Raw genomic sequence first — 19766 nt, 5'->3', positions numbered from 1 at the left:
TAAGGAGCATTCTGGTTGTACTTCTTCCAAGACAGACCTGTTCATTCTTTTGGCAGTCCATGGTATATTCAATATTCTTCATCAACACCACAGTTCCAAGGTGTCAGTTCTTTTTCGGTCTTCCTTATTAATTATCTGGCTTTCGCATGCGTATGATGCGATTGAAAACACAATGGCTTGGGTCAGGCACAACTTAGTCCTCAAGGTGACATCTTTGTTTTTCAACACTTTAAGGGGTCTTTTGCAGCAGATTTGCCAGAGGCAATGTGTCTTTTGATTTCTTGACTGCTGCTTCCATGGGCGTTGATTGTGGATCCAAGTAAAATGAAATCCTTTACAACTTCAGTATTTTCCCCATTTATCATGACGTTGCTTATTGTCCAGTTATGAGGATTTTTGTTTTCTTTACGTTGAGGTGTAATCCATACTGAAGGCTGTGGTCTTTGATCTTTATCAGTAAGTGCTTCAAGTCCACTTCACTTTCAGCAAGGAAGGTTGTGTCATCTGCATAATGCAGGTTGTTAATGACTCTTCCTCTAATCCTGATGCCCCGTTCTTCATATAGTCCAGCTTCTCATATTATTTGCTCAGCATACAGATGGAACAGGTATGGTGAAAGGATACAACCCTGATGCACACCTTTCCTGACTTTAAACCACGCAGTATCCCCTTGTTCTGTCCAAACAACTGCCTCTTGATCTATGTACAGGTTCCTCATGAGCACAATTAAGTGTTCTGGAATTCCCATTCTTCACAGTGTTATCCATAATTTGTTAATGATCCACACAGTCAAATGCCTTATCATAGTCAATAAAACTCAGGTAAACATCTTTCTCGTATTTTCTGCTTTCAGCCAGGATCCATCTGACATCAGCAATAATATCCCTGGTTCCACGTCCTCTTCTGAATCCAGCCTGAATTTTTGGCAGTTCCCTGTCGATATACTACTGCAACCACTTTTGAATGATCTTCAGCACAATTTTACTTGTGTGTGGTATTAATGATATAGTTCGATAATTTCCACATTTGGTTGGATCACCTTTCTTGGGAATAGACATAAATATGGTTGGCCAAGTAGCTGTCTTCCAAATTTCTTGGCATAGACAAGTGAGCACTTCCAGTGCTGCATCTGTTTGTTGAAACATCTCAATTGATATTATGTCAATTCCTGGAACCTTGTTTTTTGCCAGTGCCTTCAGTGCAGCTTGGACTTCTTCCTTCAGTAGGTACCTGATCATATGCTGCCTCTTGAACTGGCTGAAAGTCGACCAATTGTTTTTGGTATAATGACTGTGTATTCCTTCTGCGTTCTTTTGATGCTTCCTGCGTCGTTTAATATTTTCCCCGTAGAATCCTTCACTATTGCAACTCAAGGCTTGAATTTTTTCTTCAGTTCTTTCAGTTTGAGAAATGCTAAGCGTGTTCTTCTCCTTTAGTTTTCTATCTCCAGCTGTTTGCACATGTCATATAGTACTTTACTTTGTCTTCTTGAGCTGCCCTTTGAAATCTTCTGTTCAGTACTTTTACTTCATCATTTCTTCCTTTTACTTTAGATACTTGACATTAAAGAGCAAGTTTCAGAGTCTCTTCTGACATTCATTTTGGTCTTTTCTTTCTCTTCTGTCTTTTTAATGATCTCTTGCTTTCTTCATGTGTGATGTCCTTGATGTTATTCCACAACTTGTCTGGTCTTTGGTCATTAGTGTTCAACGCGTGAAATCTATTTTTGAGGTGGTCTCTAACTTTAGGTGGGATATACTCAAGGTCATACTTTGTCTCTCATGGACTTGTTCTAATTTTCTTCAGTTTCATCTTGAACTTGCATATGAGTAGTTGATGGTCTGTTCCACAGTCAGCCCCTGGCCTTGTTCTGACTGATGATATTGAGCTTTTCCATCGTCTCTTTCCACAGATGTAGTTGATTTGATTCCTGTGTATTCTGTCTGGCAAGGTCCATGTGTATAGTCGCCATTTATGTTGGTGAAAAAAGGTATTTGCTATGAAGAAGTCGTTCATCTTGCAAAATTCTATCATGTGATCTCTGGCATCGTTTCTATCACCAAGGCCATATTTTCCACCTACCAGTTGTTCTTTGTTTCCAACTTTCACATTCCAATCGCCAGTAATTATCAATGCATCCTGATTGTATGTTTGATCAATTTCAGACTGGAGAAGCTGGTAAAAATCTTCAATTTCTTCATCTTTGGCCTTAGTGGTTGGAGCATAAATTTGAATAATAGTCATATTAACTGGTCTTCCTTGTAGGTGTATGGATATTATTCTATTACTGATAGTATTGTACTTTAGCATAGATCTTGAAATGTTCCTTTTGATCATGAATGCAACGCCATTCCTCTTCAAGTTGTCCTTCCCAGCATGGTAGATAGACCATGTGATTGTCTGATTCAAAATGGCCAATACCAATCCATTTCAGCTCACTAATGCCTAGGATATCAATGTTTATGCATTCTATTTTACTTTTGACAGTTTCCAGTTTTCCTAGATTCATGCTTCGTCCATTCTATGTTCCAATTATTGATAGATGTTAGCAGCTATTTCTTCTCATTTGGAGTCGTTCTGCATCAGCAAATGAAGGTCCTGAAAGCTTGACTCAGTCCACGTCATTAAGGTCAACTCTACTTTGAGGAGGCAGCTCTTCCCCAGTCGTATTTTGAGTGCCTTCCAACCTGGGGGGCTCATCTTCCTGCACTATATCAGACAGTGTTCCACTACTGTTCATAAGGTTTTCACTGGCCGATTCTTTTCAGAAGTAGACTGCTGGGTCCTTCTTCCTAGTCTGTGTTAATGTGGAAGCTCAGCTGAAATCTGTCCACCATGGGTGACCCTGCTGGTGTCTGAATACTGGTGGCATAGCTTCCAGCATCACAGCAACATGCAAGCCCCCACAGTATGACAAACTGACAGACAAGTCTGTAAAGATTACAGGCTTGGAAACCCTATGGGGCAGTTCTACTCTGTCCTATAGGATCTCTATGAGTCGGCATCCACTCAGTGACAGTGGGTTTTGGTTTATATAGAATAACTGATCCTGCTTTGTAAAAAACTGTTGCTGGCCTGCTTGTCAACAGCACATGTGTTCTAAATTGCTTTCTTGTTAAGAGTATTCGTTTTTCTTGCCCCTTCCCCTCCCCACCATGTACCCTATTTTCTTATCTTTATTGTGGTGAGTGCAGTTGTGGGGAAGATGTCTTCATTTAACGTTACATAAAAATTGAATAATATACATGGTACGTCAGGAACTGTAGTACGTGTTGAGGTTATGCCTTGCTCACTGCTATTTGAGTTTTTGCCTTGCTAACTTGTATTTATTCTTTAAACCTTCACTCACATATCACCTTTACGAAGCTTTTTCTGACTGCTCCTAGACTGAGTGAACTGCCCTTTTTCTCTGTTCCTATATTGCACTGTGCATAGCATCATCACTCATGTATTCGGGAGCCTGGTATATGCCAGACTTGCTAATAAGAACGAACCTCGCTGAGGGGCTTGGAAGAGGCTTTCCTGAGGAAGTAACGTTTAAACTGAGTCTTGAAGGATGCGTGGGAGGTAGCCAGGCAAAGATGGCAGTGAGGGGAAGGATGCTTATGTAGGCAGAGGGTTAGCATGGAAGAAGGTGAAAAAATGGATTTCTAGGAAGGGAAAGATTGAGAATGGCTAGCGCATAGAAAGACAAGGGAGGATGGGGTTCTTAAGAATATTGGAATTTATGCACCTGGCACTGCAAAGCTACTGAAGGGTTTTATTTAAGTAAGTTACATGATCTGATGATGCTTTTTAAAAATTGACTTTGCTGCTCTGTAGGGAGTGAATTAGGGAGAAGAGAGGAATCAGACACATTTGAGGTGGAGAGACCATTCAGGTGGGAAGCTGTGAGAGTAGTTCAGATGAGATAAAGCGGTGGCAGTGAAGATGGAGAGAAGTGGGGAGATGAGGACTATCATCAGTAGGACTTCATGACTGCATGTGAGGCCTTGGGAAGTTGGAGGAGTCAAGGATCATTTCAGGTTTTTAGCACTCTGTCGTATGGTGGTTGTGAACTTGTATGTCTGCCTTTCTCCTCAGACTATGCATCTTTGTATCCCCAGTAACTGGCACAGTGCCAGCTACAGGGTCCCCGTCAACATTTGTTGAACGAGTGATAGTTAAGGAACAAGTAGGATAAAGTTTAGAAGGGGAAACTGTGAGATGAGAAATGAAATATAAAACATAAGATCGTAAAATGACTTATCAAGTCTCTTCTTCAATGTTTTGCAGTCCAAAGAACTAGTAAATTGTCAACTGCATTATCAAACTTTCTATATGCCTTAGTATTTCAGTTATGTTTCATATACTTGTTTGAGATTCTTAGAACCTATTTTTCTTTTGGTTTCTGGCTTGATGTTACTGGTTTTATTTAGTATTGTCTTTATTCGGATTTCTTGTTTTTAAGGCAAATTCCATTTGATTTTCTAGTTTTGCTTAATCTACAACAGTCTGAAAAGGTATAAAAAGTTAATTGCATAATCTTTGCAGAGTGACAAAAGAAAAGACAAGACCTCAGGGTGGAGAAGGGAAGGGTGCTCAGTCAACTCCAATTCAGCACTCCTTTCTCACCGATGTCTCAGATGTACAAGAGATGGAGAGAGGCCTCCTAAGCCTTTTGAATGATTTCCACTCTGGAAAACTTCAAGCATTTGGTAAGTAATAGATTTTCCTCTTTACTATTTATTTTTTCTAAGCTGTTTGCATCCTATTTTCTGTCTCTGTATACGTGCATATGTGTTCTACTGTCCCTCTTAAAAGCATCGTTTTCTTTAATTTAAAAAAAATTCAGACAGAATGCAATAATCCCACATTTTATTTGTGATGAAAAATAATTTGCCTTTTAAAATTTCAGGAAAAAAATTTTTTTTTTAAAGGGAGGGTTAGTTGAAGTGTTAAAAGTAGGATTGCTATTATGGAATAAGTCTCTTGAAAGTGTAACAGATAAAAAGCACATTTTTCATCAGTTAAAATATTTTAGACTTAGTATCTTAGTTTTGAAAGGTCTCAGAATCATTTTCTGTGACCCTTTAAAGCTTAAGCTGTTTCCTGCCCAGAATTCCTAACTTCTGAATATAAAAGAAGTCAGTTTTCTTGTTCTTTCATGAAGATATACGAATATAAGCATAGTTAACAGATTGTTCCAATAAAAACTCTGAGTAGGTATTTTTGATATCCACTGAATTCACAAAGTATATGCTCAAATTTTTCATGTTCAGTTTGTACTACTTTATAAGCTTTTTCTGATTATGAAATTATTTCCTAGTGTCTTTTTAAAGTAATTTAAAAACTATTGAATATACACATACAGAATCTTCCACAAATGCATAAACGTCATCAACATACATATGATTATTTAAGTACTGCCTTTCCCTCCCCCACTTTTTTGTCACTTAGCTTCCTGTCTCCCTCCCTTACCCCCTCTGCTACCTCCACCACCTCTCGCCTCAACCAGTTAACAATCAGGTTTATATCCTTTCTTGTGTTTTTTCACTATAAATATATATAAACACACACAAAGATTTTTGTTTTCATTGTTTATTTTACGCAAGTGATACATGTAGTTTTCTGTATCTTGCTTTCCTCACCAGATAGTGTCTGATGGAAATCTCTCTAAGTCACTTGGTATAGCTCTAATTCATTGTTGTTGTTGTTTTTTTTTTTTAATGGCTATACTAATATCCAGGTTGTGAATATACCCTAGTTTATTCAGCCAGTACCTATTGAAGGGCGTTTACTTTGCTTCCAGTTTTGAGCCACTAAATATAATAGTGCAGTGAACACCTTTTTACATATATCCTTATGCTGGTGCTTTTATTTCTTTGGGATGGATTCTCATGAGTGCGATTGCTGAGTCTAGGCATGTGTCATGGATTGAATTGTGTCCCCCAAAAAATGTGGGTAGCAACTTGGCTAGGTCATGATTCCTAGTATTGTATGATTGTGTTATCTGATGTGATGTCCTTATGTGACCTCTACCACTATGATGAGATTATATGTGATCTCCTCATGTGTTGTAAATTCTATCACTGTGATGAGGTTATACTGATGAGGTTGACAAGATCAGTGTCTTAATGCAATCTCTTTTGAGATATAAAAGAGAGAAGCGAGCAGAGACACATGGGAACCTCATACCACCAAGAAAGCAGTGCTGGGAGCAGAGCGCATCCTTTGGACCTGAGGTTCCTGCGGAGAGAAGCTCCCAGAAGCCAAAGGAAGACTGATGACATGGACTTTCCTCCAGAGCTGATGGAGAAAGCGTTCCCCTGGAGCTGATGCCCTGAATTTGGACTTGTAGCCTACTGGACTGTGAGAAAATAAATTTCTCTTCGTAAAGCCATCCACTTGTGGTATTTCTGTTGGAGCAGCACTAGATGACTGAGACAGCATGTATATGATTTTAATTGTAATAAACGTATCCAGATTGCTTTCCAAAAAAGCTATTACACTGTTACACTTCTAGGTTTCATCTAGCAATTTATGAGAGAACCCTTTCCCCTGAATTTCCATCAGCAGTAGGTATTATCAGTTTTTGCCAGTCCGTTGTGTAAAGTTTCTTTGAGTCCTGTTGTGTTTAATGTCAATGTGTATTTATTTGTTAAGCAGTTGGATTGTTCTTTTGTGAATTGTGTTTTCAGGACCTTGATCCTGTTTTCTATTTAGTTACTTATTCTTCTGTTATTGTTGTTGTTAATTGCTAAGAACTTTTTGTATATCTTAGATACTAATCCTCTGACCTCTTATTTTTACCAAATTTATTGTGTCTGCGGACTTTGTTATGTTTAACATTGTAAGTTTTTAAGTTTTGTATACAAATATATCTTTTATAGTTTCTGGGTTTCCAGTTTGGTTATACTGTTATTTGAAAAGGAGACACTAAAAATGCATTTATTTCTCAAAGATGCTTTATTGTACTCCTACCCCCAACTTCAAAGGAGCCCTAGTGGCACAACAGTTAAGCGCTTGACTGCTAACCAAAAGGTTGGCAGTATCAACTCACCCAGTGGCTCCGTGGTAGAAAGACCTGTTCATCTGCTCCCATAAAGATTATAGCCTAGAAAACCCTATGGGACAGTTCCATTCTGTCACATGGGGTTGGTATGAGTCAAAAATTGACTCAACAGGTACCTACCACCACCACCACCACCCCGCTCTGCTTCAGCCCATCCCAGTAAGGTGGTATCTGAAGAATACTTCTTCCACCTCTCCTCTTCTCTCCCACCCTTCACATGTGATCTTTGGACCACTTACTTCTGTACTTTGTCCCTACCACCTCTCCTGCCCCTACTTTTAGGTGACTTTGTGTTCTTGGATTGCAGTCCTTCTTTCTTGTCTATGACTCTTATTTGATGGTTTGCTAGCTATAAGTGTTGCACATGACAAGTACATTACCAATCAGATTCTTCCTTCTTACTAGTCAGTTAATGTTTTTCTGTTTCAGTGCTTAAAAGATTTTTTTCTTTATCCTTTAAGTTTAGGCGTGTATCAGGATATGCTTAGGACTGTATCTTTTCTCATCAAGCCTGCCTGGAAATCAGTGGGCCCTTCACGTCTGTGACTGAGGTTTTTCATCTCAAGGAACATTTTTTTCTGTTATTCAATTATTTTTCTCCTCCGTCTGTTCCTTTTTATTCTTCTGGAGCTTCTTTTATTCTCATGTTCGGTCATTTGGGTCCATCCTCTGAACCTCTTATCTCTTCTCTCATGATTTCCACCTCTTTGTTTTTACTGTATATGTTGAGATGTATTTTCCGCTTGAATTTCCAGGTTACTGATTGTTGAAGAACATTATTAAAACAGAGGAAATGAGATGTTTTACTAAGAAGAAAGGATGATTTTGAGAGGAGACAGCTGTAACTGGCTTCAAAATTATTACTAGTCTTTAACATAATGCAGTATAGTCAATTTATGAAGATGTTATAAAGCTGGCTAGAGGAAACTATAGTATAGTTTACATTAATTCATATTAATTCAAGATATCTATTTCAACTTTAGCTGAGCTGTAGTGTACCTTTGTAGTACCTTTGAGAAAAACAAAGTTTTTTTTTTTTTTTTGAGAAATTATAGCATCAAGGGGTTTCAGAAACTGTGCTTAAAATGTATGAAAACATTTAATGTGACGTATGTACGTACATTACTTGGTCTGGGCAGATAACATTACCTCAGAGGATTCTTTTCACTAAATAACGTAAGATCTGTCTGTTAGCAGTTAAATTGTCTTGCACCACTGTGTAAACAATTGAAAATATTACATTGTGCTTCTTTAAAGTCAGCTTGAAAAACAGATTTTTTACCAATTTTTTACCAGCTTCACTAAATTAACAAGATTAATGTGATTAGTGCCTGGATGGTGCTAGCATGTGTCAAATTGCAGCATTTATATTTTAATTTTCCGTAATAATTGATCATCATAGATAATTATTTCCTCATGCTTCATAAATGTTTTGATTTATATTTCTTAAAGGACGAATACGTAATTGGTTGGCAAAATGATTCATGGTTGAAGTTCTTATAGGACTCATAATTTCACTGAGATAATTGTAGAATGTTGGGTCACTAATTCAAATGGTAGTTGTTAAATTGGATGGTGCTGTTGCTTTCATATACATTGCTATTGAATATATGTGTGTATATACACATTTTTTTCTGTGCTTAAGTGATTATTTTGCTTTTTAAAAATCTTTCCTGTATGATTTTTTGGTGCCCGAAGTTATTTCTTAGATTGATCCTTGTGTGATAGTCAGAAATTTGATTTGTAATTATATGTAGAGAATATGCAGCCATTAACAATCTAATTTGAAAAAGAAAGAAGACCAGTTTCTAATGTAGCACCTATATTTTTAAAGTTTTCCTCAAGGTTGTTAGTTTTAACTTGCCTAATTTTTGTTAACGCTGTTGTGTTTTCCCCCCAGGAAATGAATGTTCCATTGAACAGATGGAACATGTTCGGGAAATGCAGGAGAAATTAGCTCGCTTGAATTTGGAGCTTTACGGAGAGTTAGAAGAACTTCCTGAGGATAAGAGAAAAACAGCCAGTGACGCCAACCTGGATAGGCTTCTGTCTGATGTGAGTATAGTTCCTTTCTTTAATCTTTAAAAATATTTTTTATTGAGATAAAATTCACATAACATAAAATTTGTCATTTAAACTGTATAATTCAGTGGTTTTTAGTATATTCATAATGTTGTGTAACCATCACCACTGTCTAATTCCAGAACATTTCCATCACCCCAAAAAGAAGCCCTGTACTTCTCTATTTCCCCTGCCCCCAACCCCTGGGAAGCACTTTCTATCTTTATGGATTTACCCATTCTGGACATTTCATATAAATGGGATGGTACAGTATGTGGCCTTTTGTGTCTAGTTTCTTTCACTTAGCATAATGTTTTCAAGGTTCATCCATGTTGTACTTACATTTTTTAGAGAAAGGTACTCCAAGGGAATTATTATATTTAGATCTAAGCATGTATTATGAGAATTCTGACAAATCTAGAAGTATTTGCTTTTGTACATATAAGATCTTAAGATATGAAAGACAGTATGTCAAAAGACCTTTTCCTGACAAGATGAATTTATTCCTTTTAATAAATATAAGCTTAATTTGCTATACACTTAGGAGAATAACTTTAGTGTTGTGGAAAGAACACTGAGTTTGAAACCAGAATATTTTGTTTAGTTCAAGCTCTATATTTGTGTAATAATTTGGGCAATTTATTTAACATTTCTGTAACTCACATTTTTTCCTCTCTAAAATAGGAGTGATACATTCTACCTCATACTGAGGATGAATGACATGTGAAATCTTTTTGTAAGCCATAAAGGATTTAAAGATTTTGATCATTAAAATGTCAGTTTTTTTTTTTAAATAAAACTATTGAAATGATTTTTAGTTATGAGTATTTTTAAGAAAATTTATTTATAAAACACCAGGTTTTATCAACTGGTTTAGTTCTTTCCCAATAAGAAATTCCATTCATTTAAGAGCTTATATCCAAATAAAGCCTACTTTATAATTATTTTGCATGAGTGAATTTCCAACCTAGAAATTTTTAGAAAGGTTTCTTTTCAATATTTTGCTTTTTTATGTAAAGAAAATTTAAATGAAAAAAATTATCATTTAAAAATATATAGTTAACAATTGTCTACATAATGGTATTTTATCTTATAAAAATTAAAATTATTTTTGTTTCTTTGTGTTACAGTTAGAAGAATTGAATTCTTCCATGTATCCTTTGCCTACTATCAACAGTGAAAAATTTATGACTTATAATTTCTGGTGAATTATCCCTGTCAAGTTTTAGAAAGATGTGTTCTGCAGATGTAATGAACAGAGACACCTACTGTTATTTACTGGGGCTATTTCTCGTCTTTCTAGGTTTCCAAATGGAATTTTCTGGTTGTTTTGGATACCAAAATTTTGTTTTTGTTTTGTTCTGCTGTGTTTTGGGATTTTTTTAAACAATTTTTTTTTTTTTTTTTTTAAATCAAGAGAATTGAGGACTAGGCTAGCTGCCTTATAAATTATTTTTAATCTTAGATTCCACATCCTCTTCTGAATCTGGCTTGAATCTCCAGCAGATCCCTCTCAATGCATTGCTGCAACCATTTTTGAATTATCTTCAGCAAAATTTTAGTTGTATACGATATTAATTATGTTGTTCAATAATTTCCGCTTTCTGTTGGATCACCTTTCTCTGGAATGAGTGCGTATATGGATCTCTTCCAGTTTATTTGTCAGGTAGCTTTCCTCCAAATTTTTTGGCATAGACAAGTGAGTGCCTCCGGCATTGCATCTGTTTGTTGAAACATCTCAATTGGTATTCCATCAATTCCTGGAGCTTGTGCCTTCAGTTGGGGTTGGACTTCTTCCTTCAATATCATCAGTTCTTGATCATTTGCTACCTCCTGAAATGGCTGAATGTCAGCCAATTCTTTTTGGCACAGTGACTCTGTGTATTCCTTTCATCTTCTTTTGATGCTTGTTGTGTCATTCAGTATTTTGCCCATAGAATCCTTCAGTATTGCAACTTGAGGCTTGAATTTTTTCTTCAGTTCTTTCAGCTTGAGAAATGCTGAGTGTATTCTTCCCTTTTGGTTTTCTAACTCCAGGTCTTTGCAATTTCATCATAATACTTTACTTTTTCTTCTCAAGCCACCCTTTGAAATCTTCTGTTCAACTCTTTTACTTCATTATTTCTTCCGTTCACTTTAGCTCCTCTGTGTTCAAGAGCAAGTTTCAGAGTCCCTTCTGACATCCATTTTGGTCTTTTCTTTCTTTCCTGTCTTTTTGATGACCTTTTACTTTTTTTGTGTATGATGTCCTTGATGTCATCTCATAACTCATCTGGTCTTCGGTCATTATGTAGAATATTTTAGATGCATAAATTTGAATAATAGATGTCATTAAAATGCAGTGTTTCTTCAAGGGATGTTTATATAGCTTGTGAAATGACATTTTTAGAATTAAGAGTATAAAGTATATGATAGGATTAGTTTAAAGGTAATTACCAAGGCACATGTAAAATACCGAGTTTTTGACATTTCAATTGAGGGCAGTTCTTTCAGGAATTTTCCATTTTTTTTTAAAAATATAATGATAGGCACAAAGTGAAGTTTATAAGAACAATAAAAAATGGCCCTCGCTATACATGAATTTCATTTGAGGGGTAGAGATATCCACATTGAACTGTATAGTGAGATATTAGAAAGGTGAATGATATATCAGAATAAGATATTATAAAGGCTACTGTTTGTAGAGTCAGGAGAGTTGGTTTCTGAAAATTTTCCACCATTTTTTGGAGTGTGACTTTAGGCAAATTACTTAACATCTCAGAGCGTTCTCTGTAATATGGGGTAATTTCTAGATATATATAATGATGTGTATGTGAAATTTGGAAACCCTGGTGGTGTAGTGGTTAAGAGCTGTGGCTGCTAACCAAAAGGTTGGCAGTTCAAATCTACCACGTACTCCTTGGAAACCCTATGGGGCAGTTCTACTCTGTCCTGTAGGGTCGCTATGAGTTGGAATCTTCTTGACGGCAATGGGTGGTAGTAGTAGTATGGGGTAACAGTTAAGAAATAGGGAGGTACCATATTTTTATGCAAATAACACGTGCCTTCTACATTAATTTGCCAGCTGCACTCTCCCCACCGCGAGATACTTTCATAAGTGCTGCTATGCCAATTTTGTTTACATGTTGTAAATTAAAAATTAGCATAGGGTGCTTGCGAAAATACCTCACATAAAAATACGGTATATAAAAATCCAGTAATAATAATTAATAGCTAATCTTTATTGAATAGTCACTGTGGGCCACCTATTGAATGAAGGGTTTTACACGGATTGTCTCATTTGTTCCCTCTCTTGGAAGTAGGTGGTATTATTTTACAGATGTAGAAAATGAGGCATTGAGAAGCTATATAAACTGGGGAGAGATCAATGTAAGATATCATTGTCAAGAAAGACTTAAAGAAAGGGGGTAAGATTTGAGTTAAGTAGAAGACTTTCCTTAGGAGTAGCCCTTCGTTCTTTGTTCTTTTATCTGTTCACCCTTTAAATTATGAATTCTCTATGCTGTAATATCTAAGTGTCTCCTATTATTTAAGCTGCTGTTAAATATTTAGACCTACTTGTCTCACCACTTCCCTTAATCCAGTCCATGGTGGAATTTTTCCAAAACCATTAAACAAGGCAATGTGGTATAATATAAAAGCATAGACTTTGGAATGCTTGGTTTCATATCTTGGTTCCAGTAAGCAGCTGTATAACCCTGGGCAGTCTGGTAACCCTAGTTTCCTCATTTGTAGTAAATGTTTTCTCTGTACTCAGACTTCCCCCTCCTAATTTCCCTTTCTGTCATCGGTGCCTCCATTATTTTAACCTTCAAGATTATTTAAAAATCTCTCTATGACCGTGGCAAATATTGCTAATCAGTCATGACACTTTCTGCCATTGAGCCTGGACATGGACATGAAACCTATTTTTCATCTCTTAATTAAAGTCAGTTGGCAAGCGTTATCAGTTCTGCGTTTTATTCTCCTTCATTCTCTACAAGGTAATCTAGGCCCTTGTCACCTGATTCCATAACTTTTAAAATTTCTGTTCCAGGTTTAAAGCTGTGCTGTCCTATATGGTAGCCACTAGCCTGTGTGGCTAATCTAAATTGTGATGTGCTGTAAGTATAAAGTTACACACCTGATTTCAAAGACTTAGTGTGAAAAAAAGAATGCAGAATGTCTCAATGTTTATAATGATTACAAGTTGAAATGCTGATATTTTGAATATGTTAAATAACATACAGTATTAAAATTAATTTCACCTCTTTTTCCTATTTTTTTAGCTACTAGAAATTTTAAAATTACATATATGGCTTGTATTATATTTCTGTTGGACATTGCTGCTCTAGACTTTAGACATTGCTACTAAATTAATCTCCTGGAAGTATCACTTTCATCTTGCCATTCTTAATTCTTACCATGTCAGACTTTTAAAGGCTCCCAATAATCTGATCACCCAAGAGCACACCATGTTCGATCTCACCTTTATACCTTTGTTCGAGTTGTACTTCCTACCTAGAGTTGCCCTGACTTCCCCCTTCTTCTTATCAAATTACACTCAAGTTGACCACTTCCATTAAGCACTTTGTTTGTACCTCAGGTTAGTACTTAGCTGTATTCTGCTGTATTTTATTACCTGTTTATTTTTATATGTGGTATATCTCAGCCCTCCAACTGGATGAGAATGTCTTTGATGGCAGTGCCCATGTCTGCACATTTCTGCAACCCCTGTGATACATATGTTGCTAGCACTTAGTCACACTCAGTATATCCACATCATTGTTTGAATTGGGTCTTGAAAAATAGGTTCTACCAGGTGGGTAAATATACGCAAAAGAGAAAAAAGAAAGGCAGTGATGATGAGAAGGCAAGTGAATAATATGAGCAAGAATACCATCCTACTTCCAGTCTTTTGAGGAATAGTTAAAGAGTATAGTGCAGAAAAGGTTTTAGAGCTATTTTGTCTTATTTTTTTGGCTTTTTCAAAGAAACTTTTCCCAAAGTTGATTAAATCATGTCTTATGCTCATATGAATTTCTTGAAAATCCAGTAAATCTTTTCATATTTGCCTCTAGTCAGCTCCCTACTGTGAAAATGATTCTTGCTGCATTAAAATAATTCTGTGCTCTATTGGAACTTACAACATAAGCTAATTCAGTGATTAAAAAAAAAAAGTGCCTTCAAATTCTAGACAGAGTATAATTACTTCACCACATTTTAAAATTGTCATACCAGGTTTAAGTTTCTCAATAGCAACACAGGGCCTTTTCCTTTGAGTCTTAAAAATGTATTTCTTTCTTTTAATACCTGTCTCTGAGCTCCTGAGGATAATTTCCAGAAAAAAATTTTAAATTACTCATTATAGAATGAAAATTTTCTTAACTCATGAATTCAGACAAAAACTCCATTTGGCAGATGCACAAGATGTTCCAAATGCTTCTACCAGTTAAAATGAAATACAGTTTGCTTTCTTAAGATTTGAAGAAAAGCAATGTTCTTTACTTTTCCAGCTGAATCCAGTAGCAGAATTATCTTCCACCACAAGCAATTAAAATGAAGTACAAATGCAATGATTGTTTTCACATAGTGCTTTTAGTACATTTGACTTGCTGTAATTCACCGTAACTGGAGGCCAAGGCCTTGTTGAAGGCTTACTCAGGAAATGGTACGCAGAGGTTGTGCTGCTGTGCTTTATATTGTTGCCTTATGGGGTTATACTTGAAATGCATTGTGCTAAATGTCATTGATAGGGCTGAAGGATTTATCCTTCCTGAGCTCACCAAACTTACTACAGTGTTCATCATAAGTTGATGATGCACAGGCTTTTTGTGGGCAGCCTAGCTTCAGTTTACTTTAAACAATCAGTACATACTTTGGTGTATTTTTCAATGGCCAAGTGATGACAAAATGTTAAATAAGTGAAATTTGCTATTTTTAATAAAGTGATTGTTTTAAATTTATCTTTGTCTGTTTTGAAGTCTTTGATATAGGAATACAAAGGTTCAGTCCTTAAAAGTAAACTATGCTTACTAAATTTGAGATTCTGAAACTCTTTTGCAAATTTTGCACATTGTGCCATTTAAATACTGGTGTAATGAAAAGAGTGTGGGCTTTATAGTTACTTACACCTTGATGTGAATCCTATTCTGCCCCTTAGCTCTGTGTTCATGTACTCAGTTTCTTCAAGCCTTAATTTTTTTTAACCTAGAAACTGAGTTTAATAACCACCTCAAAATGGTTGTTAAGAGGTGGTGGTGGTTGTTAGGTGCTGTCGAGTGAGTTTCGACTCATAACGACCCTATGTACCACAGAACCGAACACTGTCTGGTCCTGCGCCATCCTCAAAATCGTTGTTATTGTTGAGCCCATTGTTGCAGCCACTGTGTCAATCCATCTCATTGAGGGTCTTCCTCTTTTTCGCTGACTCTCTACTTTACCAAGCATGATATCCTTCAGGGACTGATCCCTTCTGATAACATGTCCAAAGTACGTGAGACGTAATCTCACCATCCTTGCTTCTAAGGAGCATTCTGGTTGAACTTCCAAGACAGATTTATTAGTTCTTCTGGCAGTCCATGGTATATTCAATATTCTTTGCCAACACCATAATTCAAAAGCGTCAATTTTTCTTCGGTCTTATTCATTGTCCAGCTTTCGCATGCATATGAGATGATTGAAAACACCATGGCTTGGGTCCAGTGAACCTTAGTCTTCAAGGTGACATCTTTGCTTTTTAACACTTTAAAGAGGTCTTTTGTTAAGAGGAGTAAGTTAAGAAAATGCTTGTAAGATGTAACCTGACACCCTGTAAGGTTCAGCGTATTTAGCTCACTCATCTTTTCTAAACTGCTTTATTGAGATATACTTCAGGTACCATACAATTTACCCTTTTAAAGTATACAGTTCAGTGGTTTTTAGTATGTTCACAGAATTGTGCAACCATCACCACTACCTAATGCCAGAACATTTTCATCATGCCCCCCAAAAAACCGTTAGCAGTCACTGCCCACCTCCCACCCCTAGCCCCAGGCAACCACTAATCTACTTTCTGTCTCTATGAAGTTAACTATTGTGGACATGTTATCTAAATGGAATAACAGTATGTGGTATTTTGTGACTGGCTTCTTTCACTTTGCGTAATGTTTTCAAGGTTCATCCATGTTGTATATATCAGCACTTCAATTCCTTCTTATGGTCTAATAGTGTTCCATCGTATGGATATAGCACACTTTATCCATTCATAGTTCAGTCACCTTTACCTTGTAGAAGAGGCCCATGCTTCTGCCAGGTTATTTCTAGGCCACAGAAACAGGCATCTAATTGGAGGCAGGGTGGGGAGGATGAGGTTAGGACCCACTGAATAATGTCGATTTTAGTAATTTTTGGCATTCTGAGTTCAAAGAATTTTGATCAGTTTATCTAATTGGTCTTTTTAATGCCCCTTTTAAAAATGAGAAAATCTCCAAAATGTTATTTGCCACATTTGAGACTTTCAGTTGGGTTGAGAGAATAGAGGTTTGTGGGGAAAAATAGCACTATAGTGCCTGACAGAGCAAAAGGAAACTGCTATGTGGCATGTTTTTCTTGGGTGGGTCCTGAGAAAATAAAGCAAAAGCTGTTTCCTGTGGATTAGTGGCAGCAGCCGACTGACCTTGTTTATTTACTTGGTTCATCTTTCTGTCTCAGGTAACAACATGTTAGTTTATTTAATTTATATCCTCTTCATTTCACCTTAAACATATGCTAAAGGCAACAAAAATGAGATGCCTAGATTAGAACAAAATTTACTGTTTATTACATAGATGCTATGTAGTCATTGTAGTAAAATTATTTATAGATGATTTTTAAAAAACTATCAGAGCAAGCTATTTAACATATTTGTGTATATCCCTCCATACTTTTTACATGTGTTTACAAACTATAAATCACACTGCTTCTATGGTTTTCTAATCTGCTTTTTGTACTTAATACACTGAACAACTTTCATGGCAAAAAATATTCATCTGCATACAAAAGGAAAAAAAGGCTTCACAGTCAGTACTTAAAGGCATTTTGTCCAGAAACGTTAGAAACCAATTAGGAAGTGTCTTAGTTTTCTAAGGCTGCCATAACAAAATACTACAAAGTGGATGGCTTTAAAGAACAGAACTTTGTCTCAGTTCTGTAGGCTAGAAGTCAGCCACGTGGATTCCTGCTGTTGGCCTCTCTCCTAGTTTCCAGTGGTTGCTGGCAATCCTTGGCCTTCTTTGATGCTTATAGATACATCTGCCTCTGTTGTCACATGATGTGTCCCCTCCATCACTCCCTTTTTGTAAGACCCTACTCAGAAGCAATTAGGACTGGGACCCACCCTACTCTGGTGTGCCCTTGCCTGACCCAAATGATAAAAGAAAAGCCCTATTTCCCCAAACAAGATTACGTTTACAGGTGCAGGGGCTAGGACTTCAACGTATCTTTTTTGGGGGGATACAATTCAATTCATAATAGGAAGGTTTTTGTTTTTGCAGGGGTGGGGGTAGGCGGTGGGGGTGCTTCCTGTATAATGCTAAAATTGGTAACAGTATTAAAGTAGTCTGAGTATTTGCTGAAGATGAACATGATAAAGAATAAGAACCTCCACCGTCACCATCACATAGCCTTGAAATTGCTGGCTTTATTTGAGACCAAGCAAACGTTGCCCTCACTGTCCAAGTATCTTGTCAGGGTCACGGCTAGCTGGCGCTTCTGCTCGGGTTTTAAAGGGGCTTCTGGGATGTGTAGAGACCCAGTGGGCCCCACTGAAGCCTTCTTCCCACAGCAGAATCTCTGAAGGGTGGTATTTAAACCTAGCAGGAATCTCGCTGGGGCACTGGCAAGAGGGACAGGGTGGCCAGCGTAGCGCCTGATACTCAGGTGGTAGGCACCCCAGGAGCCCGCCTTCCGGGCAGTGCCGCTGGGAAAGGCCACGGTCGGCAGCCGGGTGAGTCTGGAATCCTGCCCTGGCCGCCCTAGGCGCGCTGCTGCCCCAAGCCCCGGCGCTGGGCGGAGCTGCGACCAAAAGTCTGCCAGGAGGACCCGGAGGGGTAGGGTGGCGGGTCTTTGTTGTCGAGTTCCTATGGAGATGGGGCTGTTCTGCCCCACCCCTCTCCCAGGCTGCCGGGCAGGAGAACCTGCTCTCGCTTTTCACTACGCCAGGAAAGAGAAGACAAACGCTGCGGGACTCGGCCTCTGGCCACTTCCGGAGGTAAAAACCTTGACTTCTTGGCCGTGCATCTTTTGCTTGGGGCCAGGTGGGGCACAGCGTCTAGGCCGGTTTAGTTTCTCCACGCAGTCTCAGGAAGACCTCAAGCAGCCCTGAGGCAGTGCACTGCTCTCCTTCATGACCTTGGGGGACCGTATCAACTCGGTAATTAACCCAAGAACTCTGAAGTGGCTCCAGGGGGAAACAAAAGCCATCTACGTCTAGGGGCAGATTTGAATTGGACTCGGCAAGTAAATTCTTCTCTCCTGCAATCATTTGGGTTAGAAATAAAGTTATTGAACACTTTGGAAAACACTGATTTGCATAGGGCTCCAGACTGGCTCACACTAGGCTCTCTCCTTCCTCCTGCCTGGTCTCACCCCCTTCCAAAATGGCGTGTGGTGGGAGGCGGTTACTGAAGGAGAAATAGAAGGAATCCGCTTCGGAGTTAGTGGTAAGGATTTGTAGAGATGTGATGGACAGGACAAATCATTAAAACAGGAGTACTTCTAAATGTTTATCTTTTTTAAAAGTACAAATGCTGTGCTTATTAATGTGTCTTGCCATAAGTGTCAGAACAGAATATCCTGACATCATCTGCATGAAAGTGCACCCCGTGCAATTGTATTCAAGCCCATTACAGTCTGTTCTGCGACAACTTGATATTTGTGCTCCTAAGGAACCTGAAAAATCGTGTTCTAAGAACAATTATTTTCAGTTGCCTCATATGCATGCGCAAGCTGGACAACAAATAAGGAAGATCGAAGAAGTGATGCATTTGAATTATGGTGTTGGCAAAGAATATTGAATATACCATAGACTGCCAGAAGAATGAACAAATCTGTCTTGGAAGAAGTACAGCCAAAATGTTCCTTAGAAGCAAGGATGGTGAGACTTCATCTCCTTTCTCTGGACATGTTATCAGGAGGGACCAGTCCCTGGAGAAGGACATCATGCTTAGTAGATGGTCAGCGAAAAACAGGAAGACCCTCTATGAGATGGATTGACACACTGGCTGCAACAGTGGGCTCAAGCATAACAGTGATTGTGAGGGTGGTGCAGGACTGGGCAGTGTTTCACTCTGTTGTACATAGAGTCGCTATGAGTAGGAACCGACTCAAGGGCACCTAACAACAACGATGTGCACTGGCAATTGCCCAACCATCTTGCCCCTTAATCAAGCTTCAGCTGTCACACAACAGTCTTTTCTCTTTTTTTCTTTTTGGTAAACCTAGAGGTGCGAATGTCAGTTGCTGAGTTCCTCATCATTGTCCCAGTTGTAGAGGATAATCAGTCACAAAATAGAAATTGTATTTTCAAATTAATCCATAGCAGTCATATATTCTGATTCAAGTTACACTCACACTTTAGGGAAAATACCAGAATAATTTTAAACTTGTTAGTCAATTGCTACCGGTGTGACCTTGGACAATTCTCTTGACCCTG

The 19766-nt window shown here is 37.8% G+C and overlaps 2 protein-coding genes across 2 annotated transcripts in view; both read left to right on the top strand.

The window, feature by feature from the left end:
• CCDC28A (coiled-coil domain containing 28A) overlaps positions 1-15061 on the top strand; it is a 19661-nt gene extending 4600 nt beyond the window's left edge. The window contains exons 3-6 of the mRNA XM_004368878.2: positions 4534-4697; positions 8955-9109; positions 10246-10268; positions 14496-15061. Coding sequence (XP_004368935.1) covers positions 4534-4697; positions 8955-9109; positions 10246-10268; positions 14496-14550 — 397 coding nt within the window. The 3' untranslated portion in view covers positions 14551-15061. The remainder of the gene's footprint in view (positions 1-4533; positions 4698-8954; positions 9110-10245; positions 10269-14495) is intronic.
• Positions 15062-16128: 1067 nt separating this feature from the next.
• ECT2L (epithelial cell transforming 2 like) overlaps positions 16129-19766 on the top strand; it is a 101266-nt gene continuing 97628 nt past the window's right edge. Inside the window, exon 1 of the mRNA XM_004368877.2 lies at positions 16129-16786. The gene's annotated coding sequence lies outside the window, so the exon portion shown is untranslated. The remainder of the gene's footprint in view (positions 16787-19766) is intronic.

This window comes from Trichechus manatus, unplaced genomic scaffold (assembly GCF_000243295.1).
Source record: "Trichechus manatus latirostris isolate Lorelei unplaced genomic scaffold, TriManLat1.0 scaffold00002, whole genome shotgun sequence".
Classification (NCBI taxonomy): Eukaryota; Metazoa; Chordata; class Mammalia; order Sirenia; family Trichechidae; genus Trichechus; species Trichechus manatus.
This window is presented reverse-complemented; position numbering and strand designations above follow the sequence as displayed.